Source organism: Capsella rubella, unplaced genomic scaffold (genome assembly GCF_000375325.1).
Source record: "Capsella rubella cultivar Monte Gargano unplaced genomic scaffold, Caprub1_0 scaffold_8, whole genome shotgun sequence".
NCBI lineage: Eukaryota > Viridiplantae > Streptophyta > Magnoliopsida > Brassicales > Brassicaceae > Capsella > Capsella rubella.
Window position 1 is genome coordinate 11,181,030 of NW_006238916.1, and position 25,036 is coordinate 11,206,065.

General features: G+C 35.5%; 7 protein-coding genes across 7 annotated transcripts; 1 reads left to right on the forward strand and 6 right to left on the reverse strand.

Moving 5' to 3' along the window:
* Positions 1–342: 342 nt before the first annotated feature.
* On the reverse strand, positions 343–3,229 carry LOC17875681 (protein IQ-DOMAIN 14). Its single transcript, XM_006280533.2, has 2 exons — positions 2,721–3,229; positions 343–1,335 (listed from the first exon to the last, which is right to left on the reverse strand). Exons 1-2 carry the CDS (start codon positions 3,099–3,101, stop codon positions 526–528), a joined length of 1,191 nt encoding a protein of 396 aa, XP_006280595.1. The 5' UTR covers positions 3,102–3,229; the 3' UTR covers positions 343–525.
* A 1,244-nt stretch (positions 3,230–4,473) lies between these two features.
* LOC17876901 (tapetum-specific protein A9) lies at positions 4,474–5,360 on the reverse strand. The gene is made up of 2 exons (XM_006281706.2): positions 5,056–5,360; positions 4,474–4,723 (listed from the first exon to the last, which is right to left on the reverse strand). Exons 1-2 carry the CDS (start codon positions 5,324–5,326, stop codon positions 4,710–4,712), a joined length of 285 nt encoding a protein of 94 aa, XP_006281768.1. The 5' UTR covers positions 5,327–5,360; the 3' UTR covers positions 4,474–4,709.
* Positions 5,361–6,441: 1,081 nt separating this feature from the next.
* Positions 6,442–10,593, reverse strand: LOC17877145 (probable transcriptional regulator SLK2). Its single transcript, XM_006281631.2, has 10 exons — positions 10,394–10,593; positions 9,093–10,059; positions 8,869–9,000; positions 8,669–8,717; positions 8,342–8,556; positions 8,192–8,260; positions 8,001–8,101; positions 7,785–7,878; positions 7,604–7,673; positions 6,442–7,490 (listed from the first exon to the last, which is right to left on the reverse strand). Exons 2-10 carry the CDS (start codon positions 9,984–9,986, stop codon positions 6,721–6,723), a joined length of 2,394 nt encoding a protein of 797 aa, XP_006281693.1. The 5' UTR covers positions 9,987–10,059; positions 10,394–10,593; the 3' UTR covers positions 6,442–6,720.
* A 1,665-nt stretch (positions 10,594–12,258) lies between these two features.
* Positions 12,259–13,982, forward strand: LOC17874734 (BAG family molecular chaperone regulator 2). Its single transcript, XM_006280827.2, has 4 exons — positions 12,259–12,532; positions 12,658–12,914; positions 13,056–13,202; positions 13,415–13,982. The coding sequence occupies exons 1-4, from the start codon at positions 12,343–12,345 to the stop codon at positions 13,709–13,711; spliced, it is 891 nt and encodes a 296-aa protein (XP_006280889.1). The 5' UTR covers positions 12,259–12,342; the 3' UTR covers positions 13,712–13,982.
* Positions 13,983–14,359: 377 nt separating this feature from the next.
* On the reverse strand, positions 14,360–18,141 carry LOC17876517 (GATA zinc finger domain-containing protein 14). Its single transcript, XM_023777673.1, has 13 exons — positions 17,372–18,141; positions 17,182–17,253; positions 16,517–16,600; positions 16,350–16,433; positions 16,184–16,267; positions 15,905–16,030; positions 15,738–15,815; positions 15,537–15,629; positions 15,336–15,428; positions 15,135–15,227; positions 14,939–15,031; positions 14,789–14,839; positions 14,360–14,504 (listed from the first exon to the last, which is right to left on the reverse strand). The coding sequence occupies exons 1-13, from the start codon at positions 18,062–18,064 to the stop codon at positions 14,448–14,450; spliced, it is 1,701 nt and encodes a 566-aa protein (XP_023633441.1). The 5' UTR covers positions 18,065–18,141; the 3' UTR covers positions 14,360–14,447.
* A 15-nt stretch (positions 18,142–18,156) lies between these two features.
* LOC111829040 (transcription factor LUX-like) lies at positions 18,157–19,990 on the reverse strand. The gene is made up of 4 exons (XM_023777674.1): positions 19,660–19,990; positions 19,039–19,115; positions 18,311–18,469; positions 18,157–18,192 (listed from the first exon to the last, which is right to left on the reverse strand). The coding sequence occupies exons 1-4, from the start codon at positions 19,988–19,990 to the stop codon at positions 18,157–18,159; spliced, it is 603 nt and encodes a 200-aa protein (XP_023633442.1).
* A 1,800-nt stretch (positions 19,991–21,790) lies between these two features.
* On the reverse strand, positions 21,791–24,652 carry LOC17876050 (post-GPI attachment to proteins factor 3). Its single transcript, XM_006280686.2, has 5 exons — positions 24,266–24,652; positions 23,155–23,416; positions 22,866–23,062; positions 22,572–22,759; positions 21,791–22,463 (listed from the first exon to the last, which is right to left on the reverse strand). Exons 1-5 carry the CDS (start codon positions 24,361–24,363, stop codon positions 22,177–22,179), a joined length of 1,032 nt encoding a protein of 343 aa, XP_006280748.1. The 5' UTR covers positions 24,364–24,652; the 3' UTR covers positions 21,791–22,176.
* Positions 24,653–25,036: the final 384 nt, after the last annotated feature.

Sequence of the window (25,036 nt, forward strand, 5' to 3'; positions counted from 1 at the left end):
ACATTCATCACATTTTACTAATTTATATTTCTTTTTAGTATTCAATGAGGCCACTAGGATCTTTCAAGGAGGGAGTAAGGCTTTGAAGGCTCAGTGATACCTATGGATCAAATCCAACAACAACATTATAAATGTTTAATTTGAGTATCGGTTTGTTCAAGCTAAAGAAATATTCCTCTTATGCTAAAGATTATGTATTAAACTCGTCGTTCTTGTCTTGAAATAGAAACGATTGTTACATCAGTTAGTTTTAGTTTTGTTTGATTTCTCTGAGATCTGAAAGTCAAATCATTTAACCATAACAACATTCATTTTTTTCTGGGTTAGCTTGGATCGAAGCAGTTTGATAACGATTCATCTTGATTGAACAATGAAGACTAGTCAACATCGACAGAGAACAGAGTTATGTTCCCTTCTTTTGCAAGTAATCGAAACTTGTTAAAAACAATTTACACACCCCCAGTGTTAATGGAAAATTACCAAACTCAAACCCAAAAAAGAAAAAAGAAAAGAGAATCATAAAATCTAGACAAGAAACGAAGCATGCATCCTCGATTTCGCGCTTTGGTTCCGATTCAATCGATCAGAAACTCCTCCGTAGTAACCGGGGCTTCCAACATCAGTACTCTCCTCTGCAACCGCCGTGTAGTAGTAATACTGTCCATGAACAGATCTCTTGTAGCCACTGGTCTCATTAGAGACATCAGCTCTCTGTTTAGGCGCGCTCTGTGACCTGACTTTAGCTTTGTAAGACTCTGTGTTAGCCATGTAATTCGGGTGATAACCCGAGTAGTAATAGTTATTACACCCCCAAGAATACTCGCTTCTTGACGTCGGGGTAAACGGAGTTCTTCGTCTTGATCCACTAGACCCAACTTGAGGACTATTCTCTGTACTTCTTGGACCCAACAAAGATTGTTGTCTTTTCCTGGGAGACTCATTGTTTCTCTCTGAACGTAGCGGTTTGGGATGAAAATGAGGCTTCCAAGTATCCACTTCTAGGATCTTGTCTTCGTCTTGGACTTCCTCAGTTTGCCAATCTAACCGCTTAGAGCCACCACGGTGGTCCATAGAGATGACTTCAGCGCTTGAAACGCAGCGAGTGTGGAGAGAACGCGGAGAAGAAGAGGAAGATGGGAACAACAGAGCGGTGGAGGAGTGGAAAGAAGCAGAGGAGTGAGAAGAACGAGAGGCTCGAGCACGAGCTTGAGATTGGAGACGAACCAAAGTCTGCATCCTTCTAAGCATATCCGCGGTTTGTTTCCTCACTATGTGTCCTCTCACTAGTGCTTGAAGCTTCACTAATGCTTTTAGTGCTCTTAATGCTCTCCTCGCCTGAAATTTACCACATTAGTTTGCCAAAATAAAACCAAAGAAACTTCAAAGCCGACAGTAATTCAACAAGACACAAGTTTCAATCGAACCTTGACTTGTCTTCCAAAGCCAATAAAGTTTTCTGATTTTTGATATAAATATAAATGTTGACTTCAAATAGAATCAAACCGAAGTAAAAAAATTGGCTCCACCACACAAATAATAGAGATTTGAGTTTGCTTGAGAATGAATAACAAAGACAAGGCGAGTTTAATCATTTGTTAAAGACATAATCATCGTTTTGCCAACTAATGCTAAAACTCAAAGAGAAAAGAGTAGTAGTAAAGGGATTATAGTAGTGGTTTGTGGAATTATTCTTATTTTGCTTTTAGTTTCCCAACCACTTCCACTTGGTACTCCAAAAACTAGATTTAGTAACTTACAGAGCCCACCATGCCCGAAAGTATTATGTCTCAAGGTCAAATGTACACACTCACACACACACTAGTTCTTCTTTTCACACTGGTCGAGATTTGAGAAGATATACAGCATTAATTAAACTCGAATTTAGAGAATCTCCAAATTCCGTGTTTTGAACCTTTTTATTGATAAACAAATTCACCGATAATGATGAACTTGATGGAAAAAGGGTAAAAACAAAAAAAACATGGTCAAAAAACGAAACTTTACCGAGTTAATGATAAAATACAGTAAGCAACTTGTAAAAGTTTTTGGCTAAAGATTTCAACTTTAAAGGTGATGATGTACTAAAGCAACCCAAAAAAAAAGAACCCATCTGTAAAATGTTGATTAATGTTATTTATTTCCATAAAGCTCAGAATTTTAAAAAGCACAAAATAACGTGGAAAGAAAAACAACTTGGCCTATCATACAACTAATATCAAAATGATTCACACTAACAATAATCTAAGTTCAATTTTTTTTTTTTTTTGGAGTGACTTAAAGAGTAAAGCAGAAGAAGATCAAAATGTGAGAACATTATAAAAAAAATGAAGAGGTAGTTCACTCAATCATAACCACTAAAAATAGTGTCGGCAGAATGAATCAAATCATACCACCAAGTTTTCAAAGAAACTTGTTTTGGTTTCACATTTGTTTGTCTTCTTCTTCTTCTTCTTCTATTAGTCAGTTTCTTTGGGACCAAACCCCCCACACAAGAAAATACAAATTTCACCCATTTGTTTCAATCTTTTTGAAAACAAAATTTGAATTTATTTCTGGGAAAAAAGATTTTCGAACTTTCAGACAGCTATTTCACACTTACATGTAAGAGAATTTTAGGAAATTTTTCTTCTATAGTTTAAAAAGGTTAATTAAGGAAAGAACAGAGAGCTTCAAGATTAAAACTTAAAGAGAAATCAAGAAAATTTTAGTACTAAACTAACCAGATAACCACGAAAAGCGGATTGAATCTTCCTAGCCGCGAGATTCTCATGAGCCCACCGACGGTTACTTCTTCCGATTTGAAACACCGACGAGTTTCCGCCGCCTCCCTTTCTCCCGCTAGTGAGTCTGACGACTTCCGCAGCCGCATGAGCAGCGGTGAGAGCAGCTTCGGCCACCGCGGCAGTCGCAGCCGCAACGGCTATCGCATGTTTGTCGGCATCCAAACCGTTTTCCTCAGCCACCGAAGCCGAAGACTTGGACGGAGCTCTCTTGCTTGAACCAGAAGATCTGGTCGCGAAGCTCCACCTCCGTTTATCTCTGGACGAAGAAGATGATTTATCAGACTTTTTACTCCCGAACAGTCTCCCAAAAAAGCCCATCGTTCATCGTCGGAAACTCGCCGGGTAAGATTTAACGGAGATTTGATTCTCCGGTTAATCAGAACTCTTCTTCATGTAATTTGCTGAGACTTTTTAATCTTTTTTGGGGTATGGAGAAAGCTTGAGGAGAGCTCAACGGCTTATATATATACAGACAGATTGTAGAGTACGCATCCACGCGCCAACATGTAACGCGTTAGTTACACGCGTAATTTTGAAAGAGGCCCTTTTGGTTTAATAAGCTTGACTTTGATTAGTAAAAAAAGAGAGAGAGCGTCGGTTAAAGTCAATGGGCCTGACTACTCCTACCAACCGTACCAGATCTGTTCTTTGTGGTTTCGGTTCAACCCATTTAATAAATTACTTTGTGTACGTCACTTTTATTATGTTTTTTTTTTAAATCTTTTATTTGATGTAAATATCTGTAATGTGAACTTGTGAAGTGAATATAATTTGAAATTATGTTGGGGACATTGGAAAATAATCTTTAAAAAAAAAAGAGAATAATTTGGGAAGACGTGTCATTCTATGAAGCCCATAATTTCACTGCAGTCTAGTGTCTGCGTCTTCTGCATTGTGCAGCTTTTTTTTTTTGGTTTATCTTTGCTCCAATGACTGCAGCTAGCACACAAAAGTACTTTTACAATTTTGTGTAGCTACGGAATAGATTACAGCTTGTGTAAGTAAATCAGAATTCTCTTTTCTTTTTTTGTGTGTGGATGATACGTACTAGCTAGGTGTTTGCTTATCTTTTTATCCAGGCCACATTATGTTTCATATGTTGTTGCTTGTTGTTTTATTGTGGTGGCAAAATTCAAATTCTTGTACTTTACAATCATCTCCTAGTTCAGTCTCTCGCCTGTTTTCGTAATAATGTACTTTTAACTTCTTTCTAGACTTTACTACAACTCTAATACTGTACGTATGTTACTAATCAAACCCTTTAGGTTTAATTCAAGCTTTTTATTTCCTTATTTATCACCTGTTGTTTCTTAATTCGTTTGTTTATGAGTCTTTATAAAAAGGAAAATATATAATAGGGGAACATTCGAAAAAAAAAGAAAAAAGAAAAGTGGTAGCTGTGATGTGTGATAACGATCGTCTAGAGTAGATTTAGAACCCCTCCTAATAAATACCATCCCTCAAGTCTTATTTAGCAGCAATCAGCACTGCACTAGAGACTAGAGAGTAGAGAGGATCAGGTATTTGTAGACTTTTTAGGTTTTAAGCACACATACTTGTAGCTTCACAACAAAACAACTTGCATGATTTTCCCATGCATATTAAAAACAACCTACATCTACGCTAATCTAGGACTTAGGGTGCATGATTAAATGCATTTAATTTTCAGACAAGGAAGGTTTATCCTCATAATTAGCATAGCTTTTATTACACTAGTACATAAATATTCAAGCATAACTACCACGACTTTATTAATTGTATTACTATAGAAAATGCAGAAGCCAGAAAAAAACACACACATAAAACTATAATATTTCTATTAAACCAAACAGAAAAACTATAATATTTCTTCATTATTCTTCATTATTCTTGATTTTTTCCAATTTCCCTCGATCGTCTTAGAATTGACTCGTTTAGCTCAACTTATTAAGCACTTATACCTGCACAACACAACCAAAAACCTCAGAAAACATAAATGTAATACGAGTCGATCTATACATCAATTAAGAAGCACATTAGTCGAGTTAGCTCGAGCCTAGAGTAAGAGAATGATATATGAGGTTCGATCCTACTTAATCTACGATTTTCAAATTTGGCTAATCTCTTTAATTTAGCCCACCGAATTTTAATTTGACTATTAATTTTTAACAACATCTCGTTGGTTTTCATTGTCTCAAATCATGTATGAGATTTGCTTTGTTCATCCTCATCTTGGAACGAACCAAACTTTCAAACTTGGGTAAAAATTATAAAGGTGAATATAAATCCTTACCGCAATCCACAGGAGGAAGGTTACAAAGCGAAGGAAGAGAGGTGGCAGCACGGAGAGCGTTGCATAAACAATCTCTATTAGTTGATTGAAGTGCAGCGCAACATTCTGAATTCGGTCTGCCTGAACCCGGGAGCACCATGGCGGCACACACCTGCACATTTGCTAGATCGTTGCCACATTCTTGGGCTTGAACCACCGGTCCAGTTTCTATAGCAGTCATGGCTAGGAAAAGGACACTGAGAACGGCTGCCAGAGACTTGAAAGATCCCATTGATAAGTTTTTTTCTATATATATATTTGATGTAGTTCTTCTATCTATATGATTTAAGATCTCACTACTATATATGTATGTATATTTATATAAGGTTCGAATGTGTATATCTGGAGAGATTAATTTTGGATAGAGGTGAAGAGATGTTTGGCATGGCCACATGGTCTGGTTGGTTGGTTCATAAGATTAACATGCGAAAACCTAAAAATAAAGAAAATCATAATTATTTCATTTTTAGTTACTTTTCATACATTAAATCCACGCTAAGTGCAAGTTTATATATCATGTACGTACTCAATTATCTTATATCTATATATATATATATATATATATACAAAGAATTGACAAGTTAGCTTGAATCTCTTGTAGACTGTGGAGTGGGTCTAGTGGGATGGTTGGTATATGGAAGATGAAAAGTATATGTTTTTAAAGTTCTTGTTGATCTTCTTAAGTGGACTCATGATTCACTACTACATGCATCATCCAACTAGATACAAAACATAATTTATATCATTTTTTGTATAATTTAAAACTAAACATTACATTTTATATTTGTATATATCTGATGCATGGAGACATTTCATCATTTTCCACTTTTTGCGAGTCAGAATTAGCAGACTACATATCCAGTGTGAGGGTGATGTTAAGGGACAGTGGACTAGTGGTGTTTACTACGATATACCTCTTTATGCTCGGGAGATAAAAGTAACAATATGTTTGCGTTGCTTACACATCACACAGCTTTTATTCCTCTACGGCTCCAACAATCAATGTTCTGTTTAGTAGAATGCAGAAAAAAAAGTCTTTATTGAGAACCATATCATCTAATAAATGTTTCCATGTCAAAATATATAAAGTTTTATGTTTTCTTCCCAAATCTTACTACTGAGTCTTTCTCTATTGATCTCTATTCTACATATAGGTAGAGTTTGTAGCATCTGTAAAATGGAATTGAACTTAACCAGCCACTGTGGTAAATGCTGAAATCTTTCATCCGGTTTGGAAGTTTTAATACCCATGTAACTGAAATAAGAGATTCAAAGTGTTTAACTAAAGACATAGTAACGATATTGGTAACTGTATATACCAACTTTAAATAAAGGAGCAAACTAAAATTTCTCACAAGAAAGGCACATATTGATTGATGAGCGATGAGTTCCTTAAGAACAGTCTTCTTTTCCAGAATTATAGTAACAGTATTTCCAGAAAAACCTCTTCATAAAAAGAGAAGCTTAATCTAAGAAGAAAGAAAGAAAGAACCACCACACCAGTTGACAAGTTAACATTGAATCCCCCTCATGAGATTCATATACCTAAGAAAGTTAGTCTTTAGTACTCAATTCTTTACAAAGACAACATTGGAACTAACTGTCAAATCCCAGAAGAGCCTCTTCTCATGCCTTCCAAGAATATCCCATGCTTTCATCAACCTCGTTGCTAAAAAAACCGTTATTCCCAAAGTTGAGAGATGTGTTGGACACCATACCGTCTTGGTTTTGGCTCTGCTCTAACCCCTTACTACCTCTAAATCTATTGGAGGTACTTGGTGTTTCCGCTGTAGGGACATAATCTGTTCGGTTTCTTCCCACGCTGGCATTGCTATTCATCACGTTCTGACCAGAAAGTGACTGCTGTTGTTGACCAGAGCCTCCATTGCTGTTTGCCATCTGTTGCCATATTTGGTGAATCATTTGTTGTTCCAATGTTTGGTTACCACTACTACAGGAAGGTGGTTGTTGGTGGTATTGCTGGGTTGAGCTATTGTAACTGGAGCTTGGCATTTGCCGCTGAGGAGATAAATGTGAAGAAACACCGCTAATAGATGGGCTATGCACAAATTGATAGCTCGGGGATGCACTGCGGTTTCTTGATGGTTCTTGTTGGATCGTGGTGTTGTTTGGGTCTGAATTCAGATGGTTTTGTTTCATGAGCATGGTCTGATAATTGGACAGTGCAAAGGCGGCAGCTTGTGCAGAGCCGGGAAGAGCACCTTGACCGCTCATATTGTTCATAGGTATGTTTATCCCGGAATTGCGTAAGGCCATTAGCTTGTTGAGACTGTTCCTATCAGGCGGAAGACCTCGAGCAGCATTCGCTAGTTGCTCCATCTCCTGCGTCTGCGATTTACCAGCCCTCATTCGATATGGATAGCTCTTCAAAGCCTCTGCAAATGTAAAACGGCATCAAGCTTTTTATAAGCACAGGCACAAAGAAAAAGAATAACAAATGCGTTGGGATGAATCACAGGGATATTTGAAGATTTATGTATTAACTTACCGATTGGACCCACTTTTTGGTCATGGCAGAAGTCAATCATATCTTTCATGCTGCTGACAACCTCAGAAATCTGTTAAAAAGAAGACAAGAGTTAAACCAAACAAAATAAGGAGACAAGCCACAAGGAAGACTCAGAGAAATTAGCAAAATTACTAGCTCAAGAAAGTAAGCAGAGAGATACCTGCAAACACCTAACATATCGTTTGGAGAAGCCTAAGTCATTGAGCGAATGTGACTCCAAGCTTTTTGCTAGTTGACGTCCAGCAGCCATGACCCTGGAGCAACAGACTTGGCATCAGTCTCATTACCATAGAAGATGCATGGAATAATGAAGTTGAATTGATTGAAAGAATTAAAGAAGAAATCAAGGTAAATTTGTCTAGACTCATCGACTCACATGTTGCTATTAGCTTGCAAATCCTGCTGTTGAATCCCATCTGATCCACTTTGATCGATTGTGCTCTGACATTTCTCTGCAACCTGAAGCAGTTGGTTCACCTGCACGACCCAAGGAAACAGACATTGCAAAATCTCAGGACCAGGTATTTCGAATAGATTTACAAAGATTGTAAGAACCATTAATGTTACCTGTGGAGCTACTAGGCGACGAGGAAGTAGCTCTTCATGTCGGCGAGTACAGAACTCCCATGAGAGAATCTGGCAAAAGCAAAAGGATAAGCTAAATTACTCTAACACATAATTGATTCAAAAATATAGGGAATCAAAAGCTCTTGAAACCTTCAGCTCTTGGGAGAATATAATCCGAAGATGGCCTTCACGAACAACACGGATATGTTCATACACACTCTCCTGAACTGCTTTCCCATACTCTAACACCATAATTCCAGAACCATATCTGCGTTCAGACGGTACGCCAAGATAAAGAAGCTCGTCAAGGACACCACTTGCAAATTTGATCTCGTTAAGCCTTGGCAAGACATCAAAAGTTGCTTCTGCAGAATTCATAAGTACAACAACTTATCAAGAGAAGATTCTTTGCTACCATAAACAAATTTTTAAATGACTCCCTCTTCTTAATTAGGGGATAAGTAAACTGGAGCTTACCAAATCCTCTTCCCGATTTAGAACCACAAAGATCACACTGCCATTCGTCCTGCAAATAGCATAAAGACAAATAACAGGAATAAGTTAACATTAGGTTATATCATATGCGTAACTGCACTGTGAGACCAGCATACAGTAAGCTACAAATCAAGAGAAAGAGAGCATGAAACAGAAAAAACGAAATAGTCAGGGAGACAAACCGTGGCTGCCTGAGGAGAAACACCAAGTGCGCTATGCCCCACATTATCATAATGAGAGAGACACCATCTCTTCTTTGCACGGGGAGAAAAATACTCCGTCACAAATTTCCTCCAGTAAACAATACTGCTCTCCTACATAATCAGCAATGACACAACTGGTATCTGTCAAGAGCTATTTTCTAGCACACACATAAAACAAAAATTCTGACTACATGAACACTCACAGAAGGCCTTTGTCGCTGATGATATAAGTACTGCATCAATCTTCGAGCGCAGACGCTATTTTCATAAGGTCGTGGACCACCAGATAACTGCAGCTGCATTCCTTGTTGTTGCAACTGTTGCTGTTGCTGTTGGTGCTGCTGCTGCAACTGTTGTTGTTGCTGCACCTGTTGCTGCTGCTGCAGCTGAACCCGTTGCAATGGTGGGAGGGACTGGAGATATTGTTGCTGTTGCCTCAGCTTTTGCTGCTGAAGCAAAAGTTGGAACTGTGGGTTTTGGCCTTGTTGTTGTTGTTGTTGCTGCTGCAACATATCCTGTCTCTGAAGCCACTGACGTAAAATCTGCTGCTGCAGCGCATCATCCTGCTTCGAATCTAACCTAGGTTTTTTGCGTGCTTGGGTTAAGTTGTTAGGGTCCTGGAAGAAAGATTCAGAAGCACGACGAGCCATAGAAAGCGGGATTTGATTAGTTTGTGATGTAGGCAGTGAAGTAGCACTAGAGCCACCTAACTGAACACTCGGATCATGCCGTTGTACCACAGTTGACCCATCTACAACTGATGACCCAGAGATGCTGATATTGTTAGAGGAGAAGGACATTGGAGACGCAGGTAAACGCATATACGACTCATTATTGATGCTAGCACTACGCTGCAAATTAGGACCGCCTCCAGAGAGCCCTGAATTAGCATCAGTGACCAAGGAACTAGCTCCAGCGCTTGGACCAGGGGTTGAAACACTCATCATGACCGGGTTGTGATAGCCACCAGCAGCAGCAGGTCCACATCCAGGGACAGAGTTAGATGAATTGCCATAAGAAGAGGTCAAGTGAGAGTTGATGAAACTCTGAGATTCATCATCTCCTTGAAAGAAAATCCCAGAGGCTGAAGAAGCCATTAAGGTAGGTCCTCTCAAAGCCAAGTTTCTTCCCAAATGCGACACAAATGTCCCACCTTTTTACTGCGGATACCTACAACATATATAATACATTCACCCAGTTATAAAATCAGATCAATAACATTGTCTTCTATCGAAACATAAACTCGAATCTGGTGTTCCATTAAGGATAAACAGACATTGAACTTGACATCTCTAGTTTTAAGGAAAAAAAACCCCAAAATCAAAACCCTAATTTTTTTAAAGTTCGTTACTTTACATAATTAACAGAGAAACTACCAAATCCCCAAACGAGAAAATAGATTTAATCCCTTAAAAATCTCGAAGTTAGATACTTAAAAGCAACATAAATTAAATTACGAAACAGAAAAAAAAAAAAAACCAGAAGACAAACAGAGACAACATACCAAGAACTGTGAAGTGAAGCTTCGATCAACATAGAACAAAAGCTGAAATCACAACTAGAAATCAAAGATGAAAACCAGCTGAATCGAACACGAAGACGACGATGAGAAATTAATAAACAAACAAAAAAATATTGCCTGGAAATTTCAAGCTATAATAATATATAAAGGCTAAAATAACAAAATCTTTTCTTCTTTTTTTTTTTCCTTTTTGTTGCATAAAAATGGAAAAATCCTGGAGAGAGCTGGAACAAAACAATGCACTTGACGCGCCTTTGTTATATACCTAGTGGAAATCGTAAATACTGAATCTCACCGCATGAACCGGTGACCATCACTTTATGGTTTCTTGCGAGTACTTTTTATTACCCGGTTAGTCAATACCGACACGTGTCTGGTTTCTTGTAACAAGTATCGTTTGATGGATTGGTAACCTTTAGATGTTATGATTACGTGGCAGAATTACGACCCTAGATGGATAAAGTTAACTCTATTTCAGATCGTCCGATCGGACTGAGAGTGCTGATCGTGTGCGACGCGTGTAGTAGATTAACCAAATTATTATTATTATTTTTTTTTTTTTGAAATAACTGTACCAATGATTGCAGCTGTAAATGAGTGGGCTACGACAAATATCCCCTTTTCTTTTGCATGATTACTTATTGACCCCAGTATTATTCACTTTGACAATTCAACCCAAAATATATACATAGTTCGTACCAAGTATCCAATGATGGAGATAATAATCAAATCAAGATTGTTCAGTGGTTTCTAAACCATAAATCTAACAGAAATAACAGAGGAATGGCTCAAGGAAAATTTCAAGAATCTAAATTAGTTCAAGAGCTATGGAGACAATTACTTGGACTTGCCCACTCGCAGCCAATTGCGACCTCAGGCTACGGTTCGATTCAACCAGAAGAAACAACAGCAACCAAATGAGACAAAGAGCAACGGTATCACAAACTGTTTAATGAAAACCGAATTTGAAATCTCACCCGGAAACAAATCGAAACATTATCAGTATGAGACTCTTTCCGACAGGCCAATTTATCAAAAGTTAGACCCATTAATAGCCCATTAAGAAAATACTACAGATACAGTAGTTTACAAACTCTGTTCTCCTACAGTTTCAATTTCAACGCTGTGTTTCTGGAACAGTCTTTTGATGTCAAACCCAACCGTGTCTATTTTTAAAGCACTAGATGATAGTTCAGGAAAGGAGTAAAGAAAGCTTTCGTGTGGTCCGTATGTTATCAGGTCGAAACTTAGCAAGAAGACACAGCACACCGACGATAATTCGAGACAATTTGGATCGACACGAGAGAGAGAGAGAGCACAGTTGCAGAGTTATTGTCAGAGATAAAAAGCGAGTGACGTGTAACGCAAGCTCATGTATTCAGTTGTTTCAATTAGATTACATGTAACTTAGAAATGTAGAACACGACTTATATAACAACACAACAGAGATGACAAGAAAAAATAAAAATGTAAAAAGGATCCTATTAATATCGGGTCATTATTTATCATATGAAAAATAAATACATACAGTAGTACTATGTGGGGATTACAACATATTATTGTTGTAGTAAATATTTATATAATTATGTGTCTGTGAGGACTGATAATGAGACATAACAACAATCACATTAGCTGTCACTCTTTTCTTTTTTCTTTCTGTTTTTTTTATTATAAAAACAATAATCTGCTTTTTATTTTATTTTATGATTCGTCATCTTTCTTCTTCTTCCACGAGTTCTGTCCAGAAACAGAAATACATTAATTTATTAGAAAACAAAAGTTATATTTATTTTTGTTCAGACGTTTCTTTATTCTTCTATCTTCTTCTACTTCTTGATCGTGTTTGTTCATCTCATCATTTCTTTCTTCTCTCTTTTTGGTTCTTTAATTTTTTTTGATTAGGAAACCAAGAAAGAAAGAAAGAAAAAAAAATGATGAAAATGGAAATTGGAAACACAACGGCCGGCGGAGGCGACGGTGAACTGGAGCTCCGACCTGGAGGAATGGTTGTACAGAAACGAGCGGATCAAAGCTCTTCTAACGTGCCACGTGTCATTCGTGTTCGGGTCAAATACGGGTCGGTTCACCACGAGATCAGTATCAACTCTCAATCTACTTTTGGTAAATAAACGAATCAATCTAAGTATATAATTTGTTTTCTCATATGCTCTGTTTGTTTGTGTGTGTGTGCGCGCGTGTGTGGTTGTATATATAATTAATGAAGTTTTCGCTGTAACAATGAATAGGAGAGTTAAAGAAGAAATTGTCTGGTGCGACAAGAGTTCATCATCAAGACATGAAGATTATATACAAAGACAAAGAAAGAGATTCGAAGATGTTTCTTGATCTCTCCGGTGTTAAAGATCGTTCCAAACTTGTTCTCAAAGATGATCCGATTTCTCAGGAGAAACGTCTCCTGGAGTTGAGGAAAATCGCAGTCCGTGAGAAATCTACTAGAGCACTCTCCGACATTACCTCCCATGCCCAAAAACTCGCCGGACAAGTATGTCTATTAACTTAACTGAATATATATATATATATATATATAATTCCTAATTTTCCGAGCCAATTAATTAACACTTCCTTGTTTTTGTCTCGTAAATTGAAGTTTAGAATATTTGTGTTTTTTGTTTTTGGATTTTAGCTGTCGGCGTTTGATACAGTAATTGGTAAAGGAGGGAAAGTTGAAGAGAAGAATCTGGAGAATTTGATGGACATGTTTATGAATCAATCGGTGAAACTCGATGCTATCTCAGGAGATGGAGACATCAAACTGAAGAAGAAGATGCAGGTACTTATTATTAACTCTTTTTTTTTTTTGTAGTTAATAAATGACTCAGTGTTACTACTAATCAAACTTAGAAATTCTATGAAATGACATAACTCAACCATAACCATAAAGTCGAATTGATTAAAAAAAAAAAACATGCATATATATATATATATTTATATATGAATCTAGCTAGTGTGTTTTGTAATGATTTGATTTAAAAATGTTGGAAGGAGGAAAGATTACAGAAGTATGTTGAGGCACTCGACTTGTTGAAGATCAAGAACTCAATTCTACTGCAACCGCAACCGCAGCCAAAACCGCAAACGCAAACGCAACCGCAATGCAAGGAACCAGATTTGTTGACATTTGATGAGGAAGTGCCAAGGAAACCGACGGCCTCCTCATCAAGTCCTTCTGTGATCATAACTACGAGATGGGAAACCTTCGATTCCAACTCTACTTCAGCGGCCACGGCACAAACCGTTAAACCGGTTCAACCAAATCACAAATGGGAATTATTCAATTAAGATAACATCTATATATACACTATATACATAACATATTAAACTATTTTTGCTCTCAGATTTCTTGTAAGTTTGTAACATATATGTCTCTTTCTTTTTTTATGTCTAGTTGTGATTGGCCTTTTCGGTTACATTATCAAATTTTGTTGCCGACTCGTGTGTTGCTTATACTTTATACCCTAAAGGAGAGCTTCAACAAATACTGATGATTGTCTCATGATTGTCATAATCGTATATTTATATATTTGTATATCTTCGTGATCCATTAATACTATCATGAGATTTATATTGATATTGCGGAGAATCATCAGTATTTGTTAACATCGTACTTCTTTACAAGAATCAGCTATAAAACTAAAATTTCCATTTGAATATTTTCACAATTATACAGTTCAAACTTCCAAAAAAATACATCTACAACTACGATCACTCAATCAATGATATATAAAATCTACTTAATACATAAAATTGCATCCAAGTTGAATATGAAGATTAAACAATATCCAAAATATATATATAAACTTAAACTAAAAAAATATCCAAAATATAAATATAATTTTAACCAACAAATATCCAAATTTTAAATAGTCTTAAACCAAAGCAAATATCCAAAACTTAAAACATAGTCTTAAACCAAACCAATATCCAAATTTGAAATATAGTCTTACAAAGAAACATACCAAAGTTATCAGAAATTAATCAAATACTTTTTAATTAAGCGAAATAGGGAGAACCTTGTTTAGATCAAGTCATCAATATCGATCATAAAGTCCATGATGTCTCCACCGGCCCAATCCTATATCAGAAAAATATAAACACAGACCAGTACTAAGTCAAAATCTGATATGAGAAGTTGGATGTAGTTTTCACACGTGAACTAAACTACAAATATTAAAAAGAAAACAACAACTTAATCATATGCCTAAATTTGATATGAAAATGACAATACGGTTTTAGTATCTAATTAGATTTATTTCCCTTCAAAGTGAAATTTATGTATAATTCATTAAAAATCGAATTGGATTAGAGCCAAATTTTATTTTAAAACAAAAGGGTTTCTAAAGGTTTAAAGCATATTACCAGATCATTTGGTGAAAATGGATCTTCAGCCGAATCTGCAACACCTTGTTCCTATGCAATTTAATTTTCAACATATCAATGATTTGACATGACATTTCACATGAAAATAATTTTAAGGTAAGAAAAAAGAAAAAGAAAATGTATAGTTACCTGATTCATTGTGTTCATGTCGGGAGGAGTAGGGGTATACATCTCCGTGTTATCAGCGTTAGAGTTCAGTCCTGGTTCGTTCCCACCTTGCTCCTATGCAATTAACATTCAAATATCAATTATTTGAACATACATGAAAGTGATTTCAAGGAACAATATAGACGTATTACTAAAAATGTTCATGTATAGTAGTTACCTGATTTATAGCATTCATGTGATCGAGACTAGGAGTATACATCTCCGAATTAGCAGCAAGAGAGTTCAAAGCTTCATCATTCCCACTTTGTTCCTATGAAATTGACGTTCAAATATTTCAACAATTATTTGAACATACATGAAAGTGATTTCAAGGAACAATATATACGTATTACTAAAAACGTTCATGTATAGTAGTTACCTGATTTATAGCATTCATGTGATCGAGACTAGGAGTATACATCTCCGAATTAGCAGTAAGAGTGTTCAAAGCTTGAGCATTCCCACCTTGTTCCTATGAAATTAACGTTCAAATATATCAACAATTATTTGAACATACATGAAAGTGATTTCAAAGAATAATATATACGTATTAATAAAAATGTTCATGTATAGTAGTTACCTTATTTATAGAATTCATGTGATCGAAACTAGGAGTATACATCTCCAAATTAGCAGCAAGAGAGTTCAAAGCTTGATCATTCCCGCCTTGTTCCTATGAAATTAACGTTCAAATATATCAACAATTATTTGAACATAAATGAAAGTGAATTCAAGGAACAATATATACGTATTAATAAAAATGTTCATGTATAGTAGTTACCTGATTTATAGCATTCATGTGATCGAGACTAGGAGTATACATCTCTGAATTAGCAGCAAGAGAGTTCAAACCTTGTTCCTATGCAATCAAAGTTCAAATCTCAATTATTTGAACATACATGAGAGTGAACAAATATACATTTTAATAAAAGTGTTCTTCGTAGTTACCTGGTTTATAGCACTCATACGTTCGAGACTAGGAGTATACATCTCCGAATTAGCAGCGAGAGAGTTCATATACATCTCCGAATTAGCAGCGAGAGAGTTCAATGCTTGTTCATTCATTGCTTGTTCCTATACAATAAATGTTCAAATATCAATTCTTGTTTTGTTTTTTCATATCAATTTAAGGTAAAAAAAAGTTATATAAATGCGGTCAAAAACGGTTTACAAAAAAAAAAAAAAAATGCTGTCAAAAACAAAAGGAGATATATAAACATGACTTACATAACCAAAGTTCCAGTTACTACTAATTGCATTTCTTTGACTAAGAACATCGTTTGCCAATCCAACATTCACTTGACTTTGATGCTGCATGCACAAACCATCACATATAATAAATTCACAACAATGCTACGTACTAAGAGCAAGCTATATAATAAACATGACTTACGTTATTAAAGCTCCAATTATTAATTCCGTTCCCTTCAAGAAGAACATTGTTGAACAGTTCAGCATTACTCACTTGACCTTGATGCTGCTAAAATCATAACATATAAATCACACACACACATATATATATGGTACTAAGAGAAAACACTTAGTATAAAAATGACTTACGTTATTGAAGATCCAATTATTATGTTCATTCAGAAAATTCTCGTTGGACAATTCAGTATTTTCTGCACCCACTTGACCTTGATGCTGGTTAAACCATTACATATAAATTATATATATATACTAGAATAGGGTATTTCACAAAGTACACAACTCGATGGGCATTACAACATGAATAGAATGAAACTTGACATGTGAAACTTTAACTAATTTAATTTTGGCATTTATATTTGAATGGCATTTATGTTTTCATTATATTTGACTTTTTATTAAAGAATTTAAAAAATTTTGATTTTTTTTTCCTTTCTTTTTACTTATGTATTTTCTTTAATTTTTTAAGATTATTTAAGAATGAAAGAGATATTTCTTAACCATTTTCTTAAATCTAAATATACATATATATATATATATATTTATATATTTATATATTTATATATTTATATATTTATATATTTATATATATATTTATATATTTATATATATTGGAAATTTCTATATGTATGTTAACATAATGTATAAATTGAAATGGTTGAATTTTTTTAACTTATTAAAATTTTAGCGGATAGACTTGACACTTATCATGAAAAGTAACTTTTGAAATCAAACTTTATATATTTATATAATTAGATATATACTATAAAAATAATATAATATAAACATGCACTTACGTTATCAAATTTCCAACTTTCAAGAACATAGTTGGACAATTCAACATTTCCAGCACGCGCTTGTCCTTCACCCTACTCAAACCATCACATATAAATCACAACATTAGCTTCATATATATGTAAAAAGAATATTAAAAAAGGTTAAAAAGATTAATATCGGTTATATATATATATATATATATATATTTACCATATTCTGATCAAACTGAGAGTAAACTTGATTGCCATTGTCATGATGATCATTGCACACGCTTAGACTCTCTAGTGTAGGAATCAGACCATCCGGTTGCGCATTGTAATTTCTTTGTACTGGCCCCATGTTGAAAGAGAGCGGTGAAAATGGAGAAGAAAGGCTCGACGATGAACTTCCATGGCTAGTCATGTTAGTGTTACTGAAGTTCATGTTCATGGTACCAACATTTTCACCAAGAAAGTCATTAACATTACCACCATAAAATCTTCCTCCACCAAGTCCAGTCAGATCTCCATATCCATTCGCATTGATCCGAGCAACGTCGTAAACATCATTTGTTGTACCATACTGTCCAAATAGAGGAACTTGAGATGCTTGAGATGTCCCAAAGTTGCTTGATCTAGGAACCCGACCATACATTTGTGCAAGTAAATAGCTCTCTGTCTGACCGTCGTTGGCTAAGGACGATGCAAATGTAGAAGGATTTATCGAAGGTGATGCTCCATGGTTACTTATATTGTTGTTATTGAAATTCAAGTTCATGGCACTGAAACTTTCACCAAGAGACCCATAAGCATTATTCCCACCAACTCGGCCAGCTCCACCATGTCCAAATAGATTTCCATGTGCATCTACAAATATCCCACTGTAGTTGCTTTGCATATGGCCAGTACCTTGATTAGAGTACATACCCAAAGAACCATTTGGAGTACCATATTTTCCAAGCTTAACAACTCGAGCCAGATCTTGAGGTGTTGCAAGAACGCTTCTCCCTTCCTGATTCAAAGGCAACAGGCCCGTAGAAAATCCGCAGCTTCCTCCCATAGGCAACAAGTTGGATCTGGTTAGGCTCAAATCATAGACGGGTCGACCATGCAGCATGTAGCTGTTGGAGGTATTCTTGTACAAAAGGATGCTCGACTGATCGTAGCCGACTTGGGATTTAAACAGATTTTCCATGTTCAGCTGTTTGGTTTTGTAAGAATCTAGTGGGTCGCAGCTAGTAGATGATGCAGAAATGTCGTTCCTATTTTCTTTTGCCAATTCGGCTTTAGCGGCCTTTTTCTTAAGCTTTCTCATTTGTCTTCTGTACTTCTGTATAACAATGTAAACAATTCCAACATTAGTCATCTCTATCTTATGAAATTCCTAACTCACATATGATCATGACAAGTGTCAAGTTTCCGCTAAAATTTTGATAAGTATAAAAATTTCAACCAATTAAATTTAGACATTATGTTAACATAAATATGAAAAATAAGCAAATAAAAAGAAAGGGAAATAAATGTAAAACAAAAGTAAATTACTTTTATCTTTTGTTTTAAAAATCAAATATAATGAAAAGGTAAATCTAATTTAAATTGAAATACAACACTTAAATTCGTCAAAGTTTCACATATCAATCAACTATTCATATACAATAATGAAATCTAAACATAACAAATAAGTTAAAACGTGTAAATGCATTGGCGATATTCCGATAACTTAGTTTATGGGGTTGATGCCAAAAAGCAAAAAAAAAAAATGCATTCACGATAAAAGAACAATTCTAAAAACTGTAATTTCAGGCATATAACAAATAGATCATTGGTTATGTACTTTGAAATATGATTAAAGAGAGGCACATGATCCTGACTTTAAGCAATGTTTATAGAAGATCGAACCTGCAGATGGCTGGATATTTGTTTTCTTGATAAGCCGTCCACTCGCATGAACCGTTGGATCGCCTTGGGCAGAGCCTCTACAAAATTATATCAATCACGAAGCAAAAGATAGATCATTAGTTTATGTAAATATATATATAAAATGTTCATTTGACAAATCATATAAAAATAACATTATGTAAAATGTTCAACTGTAGGACCTGAAACTTGTCCAAAAAATAAAAAATCATAATTTATTTAATTTACCTTAAAATGGATTAAAAGTTAAAAACTTTTATAAGCTAAATATATGTCAGTTGTTTAAAAACAAATGACGCAACATTAAAAATGTATGGCCACTCAATATGTAATAAACATACAACCTAAAAGCATTTGGAAACTAAAAACCTTTTGCAAACAAAAGAAAAAAAGAAGATATTATCTAAATAAACACGATCTTAACCCAAGCTAACTTAATAATAATCAACCGAGCAAATAACCAAATCGATCTTAACTATGGACTTCAATACTACTTTTAAACAATACAATAACGACATAATCATATATTTATATAGTAATTGATCTCATATCTATCATATATTGTTCAAGTAGAAGGTGAAAGAGAGAACTTCTAATACTTACTTCGTTCGCCAAGGAATTCAACGGCCTCCAGAAATTTGCTATGAAGGCCATCTTTCCATTTGAGCATGACAGGCCGACGTGGCCCTGCAGGACTGCCACCAGCTGCATTGTTGGTTGATGTTACCGTCTCATCTTGATTCGAACCATCATCAGCTGTGTTGTTGCTTGATGTTACCGTCACATCTTCATTCGAACCAGCATCAGCAGTGTTGTTGGCTGATGTTACTGTCACATCTTGATTCGAATCATCATCAGCTGTGTTGTTGCTTGATGTTACCATCACATCTTGATTCGAATCATCATAAGTTGTGTTGTTGCTTGATGTTACCATCACATCTTGATTCGAACCATCGTCAGCTGAATAGGTTTCCCCTATATATCATGTAGATTCGGATTATTGTATCAAGACACAACACATATAATTTTCCCATCAGTGCAAGAAGGCTAATTAAATAACAAGCTAAAGTTGTCAATTCATTGGTCACGTAGTTAGATTTGTACCGTTCATTTTGTCGTTAAGAGCTTGCTCGCACACAACGTTGAGGTCACGTGAGACAAAGGAGTTCCACTGGATAGAGGCTTCGTCCCCAAATCTCTTCTCCTAATCAGCGGATCTCACTGCATAATAACCATTCAAAAAAAAGGTCGTTAGCATAATCAAATCAAGAATCTTAGGCTAAACACAGCATTAAGAGTAAATCTTTTGTTCTAGCTAGTGCTAGATATCTTTCTTCATCTACACTGACCTGAGATTTTTCTTGCTTGGTGGTAGTAGTAAATTTTCTTATCTCACTATGTTCTTATATATGACATTTATTGTATATGCTTGTATTTTTCTTATTCAACCTTTTTATTATTTCATTTAAAGAAAATAAAAGATTCCCATTTTTTATTTTCCTTTTGGGCATGCATGACCGTTTTAGCACAGGCAGGGCCAGTATTATATAGAAAAACTAGAAAATCCCATTTTTGCTAGTAAAATAGTCACTAAAATGTTGAAAATACAGCTAATTTTAACCATTCAAGAATTAATAATTTTGTTTTTGATAATTACAAGAAAAATAAGTGGTTCTGCATAATTATGTAATTAATTGAAAATCTCTGCGACCAATAGTTATCCTGTTTTCTTAGTCATCGCTTATCTCTTATCAGTTTCATTACAAGGGAACATTTTTTTACCAGCAAAATATTATTATATAAAGGTATTCTATTCTATATATAGGTTCTTTTTTTACTAATATAAAAAAGGCATACAAGACTAAGTATTTACCAAAAAAAAAAAAAGTGAAAAGGGTACTTACCATTAACTGGCAAAAAATCCCAAAATTTTCATCTTATTTTAGTTGAACGATGTAAAGTTCAAACTAGGCATATGTTGCATTGACCTCTAAGCGTAGTTTACTTTTTTCCAGAACTGCTTTGGAACCTCTAAATTCAAGGCCGACTTCGAATGTATGAACATATACAAAGACATACATATATTAATTAAACATATGAACTAGACGAGCTTTTGTAAGTAACATTTCATTTTTATCGAAGCTATTTTCATAAGACGAAAACAATGTTGTGTTGCTTTTGAGTCCAATGAGCCAAATGCAAATACAAAAAGAACTTCAGGAACTCCACTAGATAAAAGTTTATAATATGATTTGCTTGATATGTATCAATTTGTTTTTATGTTACTACTTTGGAATACATGTTATATGTTTAATTGTTTTATGAGTATCCTATACATAGATAAAGGTGATATAGGTCCGTATTTCTTGAATAAATTCTTGAATGGTTAAAATTAGTTACTTGTTTACTTGAATTTATTAGTTTACATTAATTCTTGAATGGTTAAAATTAGAGAATCAATTTTCTCTATGTAAAAAAAAAATATATGTTTTATTATATTTATATCTGTTTAATTTATTTTTCTTTTACTTCCGAGAGTTTACAATATTTATGAATACTTTATTTTTAATTTAATTTTATTAGTTAAAAACAAGTAACTAATAAAAAATGGAATTCAAGTAAAAAAGGTGATCTAGGTCCGTATTTCTTGAATTTATTAGTTCATGGCTACTTGTTTTTAACTAATAAAATTAAATTAAAAATAAAGTATTCATAAATATTGTAAACTCTCGGAAGTAAAAGAAAAATAAATTAAACAGATATAAATATAATAAAACATATATTTTTTTTTTACATAGAGAAAATTGAAAAGGAGTTGCGAGTCAAAGGGCGGGAAAATGGAACTGGTGATCCTAAAGGTCGATTCCTCTCGACGGTAAAACTCTCCGGCCGACGAGCCTAGAGAGCAAAAAGAAAAAGAAAAAAAAAAACCCCAAGAAGAGAGAAAAAGAAACAAGAAATATAGAGAGGAAGACCCGAAAAAGCGAAGAAGATTCACCACAGAAGAACCAAAAGCATTGCTTCTTCTGCGAAAACACACCTAACACAACTTCTGAACACCGGAGATACTCGCCGGAAAAATAAAGATAAAAGAGACTTTTGAGTCGTTCTTTTTCCAATTCACTTGGACTTCTTGAGATGAACGGTGGTTCTGAAAACAGCGTCATCGCAGACAAAACTCCACCAAATGTAAGAGAGGGGGATCCCTGCAGCGCGCCAAAGAGCGTGAGCATCGATGTAGCCTTTGTATGGAGGGAAATCGAGCATTCTAAGGCACGTTGTGAGTATGCTCAACACTACGAAAGATCTTAGCTTCCACTTTGCTGGATGCGACGTTAAAGCAGCCCATAGTCCCCACACTATCATCTCTATTCCTCCAATCCCGAATATAACTTTCCTGTGAAGCCCTGCAAACTTACAGAGTGAGAGAGAGAGAGAGAGAGAGAGAGAGATGCATTTGAAGAAACCAACTTTTTATTTCGTAATCCAAACTATATCCCTGAAAAAGATCATACCTTCGTCGAGGTTGTAGAAATTGAGGTAGAGAATATGAGTTGCTGCAACCGCGAGAATAGGTGCAGTAACCATGATTTTGACAGACTGATCGTGAATACTGAATGACCGGAGTGTTGCTAGAATAAGAGTAAATCCAGCTAATACAGTAGCTGAAGAGTAATCTAGCCTCTCTGTCAGTTCAACATCTCTATATAAAATAGTTCAAAGCAACAACAAAAAAAGATAGCCTAAGTGAGAATTTACTTGACGAATATTGACAATCTTGGTATGGAATATAGATACTGGAATGTTACCTGCTATGACAAATACCACTCCAGAAGAGTGAATTCATTACAATGATTGCATAGATATGCATTAATCCATTGTACTCATAGTACGTTTTACGATTTGGCTGGAGAGGCAATTTATAGTAAACGAGGATGAAATACGAGACCCATCCTTGGAACTGCATCGCAAGGTCGAGAGCAGAGAAAGCAACAGAGACAGGTTCCTGAAGATATACATATATAGATGCACATCAGGAACAATGATTCTTGAAGCTGAGGCTTGCAGAGATATACAGAATTGCAAAAAGAAGATTACCTGGATTCCATAGACATGTTTGAGTGGCCATTTACCGAAATACTTGGTAGGTATCTCCCCATTTCTTCTTCTTTCTTCTTCTCTTGTCATCATGCATTCGTACTGACAATCACTTTGGCAATCCCACTGTTTCCATCTCAGGTAAAGTGGCTCTTGCATGTACCATGGACCGTCAATGGCTTTTCCATCAGCTGAAAATTTACAGTGCTGGAAACAAGTATCCCCCACACATCCAGTTTTCTGACATTGCTCAACACATGACCTGGAAACCAAAGCTAGAAGGGTAAAGCAGCATCTTTCATCCCAACAGAGGGTACACTAACAACACCTAAGGCAACATCAACTGGGCTATAGCTCAATCGTAGTAAGACTACCCTGGTACCAAATTCTGATCTTTTTCATTTCTAACCATGTTCTAATTAGGCAGATTAAGCTGATAAGATGGCATAGAAAGCAAACAACAGAGAAACAGGGAGAAAGACAAGGTTCCACTCAAACAAAAGAGAAAAGAAACACCAAACTCACTAGCAGCACAAGTCCCTTTCTAGTATTTGTCTTTATAATCTTTCCAACAAAAGAAATGACCCTACAGTTATAATGAAGGGCTTGTGGAAACACACAAAGATCTCATCTCTAACGTGTCTCAACTCTCACCACAAGACTCTGGGAAGAAAAGAAAAATATTTGGAAAAGTCAACCACATAGTTGATAGTTGTAAGCTCCTAGTTTGAGCCTTCCCCCACCACCTCCTTTGCTTGTGGCTCTAACTTCCATTCAAACCTGTGAAACTCATCCATACCTTACATGGCAAAAGAAAATATGTACTTGTATCCTAAAAGGCACAAAAATTCGTAAACACACAGAGTTTTTCACAGTTGAAATCATTGCCAAGTTATGCAATCAATGAATCTAACGGTCGACTCTAGACAGTAATCAAATCTTAGACCAGCATTTATAATGTAACAGCTTAGTCAGTTAGCAATAACAGGAAAGCTAATTAAGATAGAAAGACTTTATTTTTTAACATATCACAGAGATATGAAAGCAGAGAAGAGTTGTAAAATTGGAAACAAATCGATCTGAGAAAAAGAGAAAAAGAAGAAGACTTTACTTGTAAAGAGGATCAGAATCTCCCTCACTAGCTTCAAGTGCTGAAATAAGACACGAGAACGCAACAATAAGCAGAACCCATCGCAGATTTCGCGCCATCCGATGATTACCCAAAACGGGAGAAAGAAGAAAGAGAGAGTAGAGCAGAGGAGAAGAAGAGAGTAGAGAAGACGAAAGAGAGGATTGAAAAGCTTAAAACTTTAAAAACTAGAGGAGGAGTGAGTAAGTCGGTGGATGATCGGAGAAATTGAATAGGTTTCGGTGTGGCAGTTTCTTCTTGTCCATCAAATCGCGGAGACAGGTGGATGCATAGAGCGAGAGAGAGAGAAAGAGAAGAGAGAGAGATCTCGCTGCGGCAAAAGAAAGAGAGAGAGAGAGAGAGAGAGAGAGAGAGAGAGAGAGAACCCGTGAGTGAGCGTGAAGGTGAAGGAGGGAGAAGGGGGAAGCGCGTGGCGAAAGAGAGAGAGACGCGTGGGAGCAGTGCCTCACAGACGTCGATTCACCTCTACTTCTTCTTCCGTCACTTTGTGTTGTCTTCTCTTCTTTTATTTTATTTCCATCTAATCTAATCTAATCTAATCTTGTGTTATGTGTAGACTTTTTGAAAACCAAATATCAGATATTTTATTTTTATAGCATATAGTCGTCACACCAACAATTTTTAGCTGTGAGCCTAGTACTAACATATCAAGAGTAATCGTATCAAGCAACATTAATCAAAACCATCCTGCAATCACTATGATTTATCTAAAAATCACTTTGTATTTTTTTT

Excerpts from the sequence above, each read along its gene's own strand:
- LOC17876517 (XM_023777673.1), bottom strand. The coding sequence starts at position 18,064 with ATGTACTCTAATCAAGGTACTGGCCATATGCAAAGCAACTACAGTGGG. Across the intron at positions 15,429-15,536 it reads ACATGAATTCTATAAATAAG|GAACAAGGTGGGAATGCTCA; the intron begins GTAACTACTATA and ends TTAATTTCATAG. Across the intron at positions 14,505-14,788 it reads CATTTTCACCAAATGATCTG|GATTGGGCCGGTGGAGACAT; the intron begins GTAATATGCTTT and ends TTTCTGATATAG.
- LOC17877145 (XM_006281631.2), bottom strand. The coding sequence starts at position 9,986 with ATGGCTTCTTCAGCCTCTGGGATTTTCTTTCAAGGAGATGATGAATCT. Across the intron at positions 8,557-8,668 it reads TAAATCGGGAAGAGGATTTG|AAGCAACTTTTGATGTCTTG; the intron begins GTAAGCTCCAGT and ends TGAATTCTGCAG. Across the intron at positions 8,102-8,191 it reads GTCGCCTAGTAGCTCCACAG|GTGAACCAACTGCTTCAGGT; the intron begins GTAACATTAATG and ends TGGGTCGTGCAG.
- LOC17874734 (XM_006280827.2), top strand. The coding sequence starts at position 12,343 with ATGATGAAAATGGAAATTGGAAACACAACGGCCGGCGGAGGCGACGGT. Across the intron at positions 12,915-13,055 it reads CCCAAAAACTCGCCGGACAA|CTGTCGGCGTTTGATACAGT; the intron begins GTATGTCTATTA and ends TTTGGATTTTAG. Across the intron at positions 13,203-13,414 it reads AACTGAAGAAGAAGATGCAG|GAGGAAAGATTACAGAAGTA; the intron begins GTACTTATTATT and ends AAATGTTGGAAG.
- LOC17876901 (XM_006281706.2), bottom strand. The coding sequence starts at position 5,326 with ATGGGATCTTTCAAGTCTCTGGCAGCCGTTCTCAGTGTCCTTTTCCTA.
- LOC111829040 (XM_023777674.1), bottom strand. The coding sequence starts at position 19,990 with ATGGTAACATCAAGCAACAACACAACTTATGATGATTCGAATCAAGAT. Across the intron at positions 19,116-19,659 it reads TGAATTCCTTGGCGAACGAA|AGGCTCTGCCCAAGGCGATC; the intron begins GTAAGTATTAGA and ends ATAATTTTGTAG. Across the intron at positions 18,193-18,310 it reads AAAATCTGTTTAAATCCCAA|GAAGCTGCGGATTTTCTACG; the intron begins GTCGGCTACGAT and ends TGCCTATGGGAG.
- LOC17876050 (XM_006280686.2), bottom strand. The coding sequence starts at position 24,363 with ATGGCGCGAAATCTGCGATGGGTTCTGCTTATTGTTGCGTTCTCGTGT. Across the intron at positions 23,417-24,265 it reads GATTCTGATCCTCTTTACAA|GTCATGTGTTGAGCAATGTC; the intron begins GTAAAGTCTTCT and ends TTTGGTTTCCAG. Across the intron at positions 22,760-22,865 it reads AGTGGTATTTGTCATAGCAG|AGATGTTGAACTGACAGAGA; the intron begins GTAACATTCCAG and ends TATTTTATATAG.
- LOC17875681 (XM_006280533.2), bottom strand. The coding sequence starts at position 3,101 with ATGGGCTTTTTTGGGAGACTGTTCGGGAGTAAAAAGTCTGATAAATCA. Across the intron at positions 1,336-2,720 it reads CCGCTTTTCGTGGTTATCTG|GCGAGGAGAGCATTAAGAGC; the intron begins GTTAGTTTAGTA and ends GGTAAATTTCAG.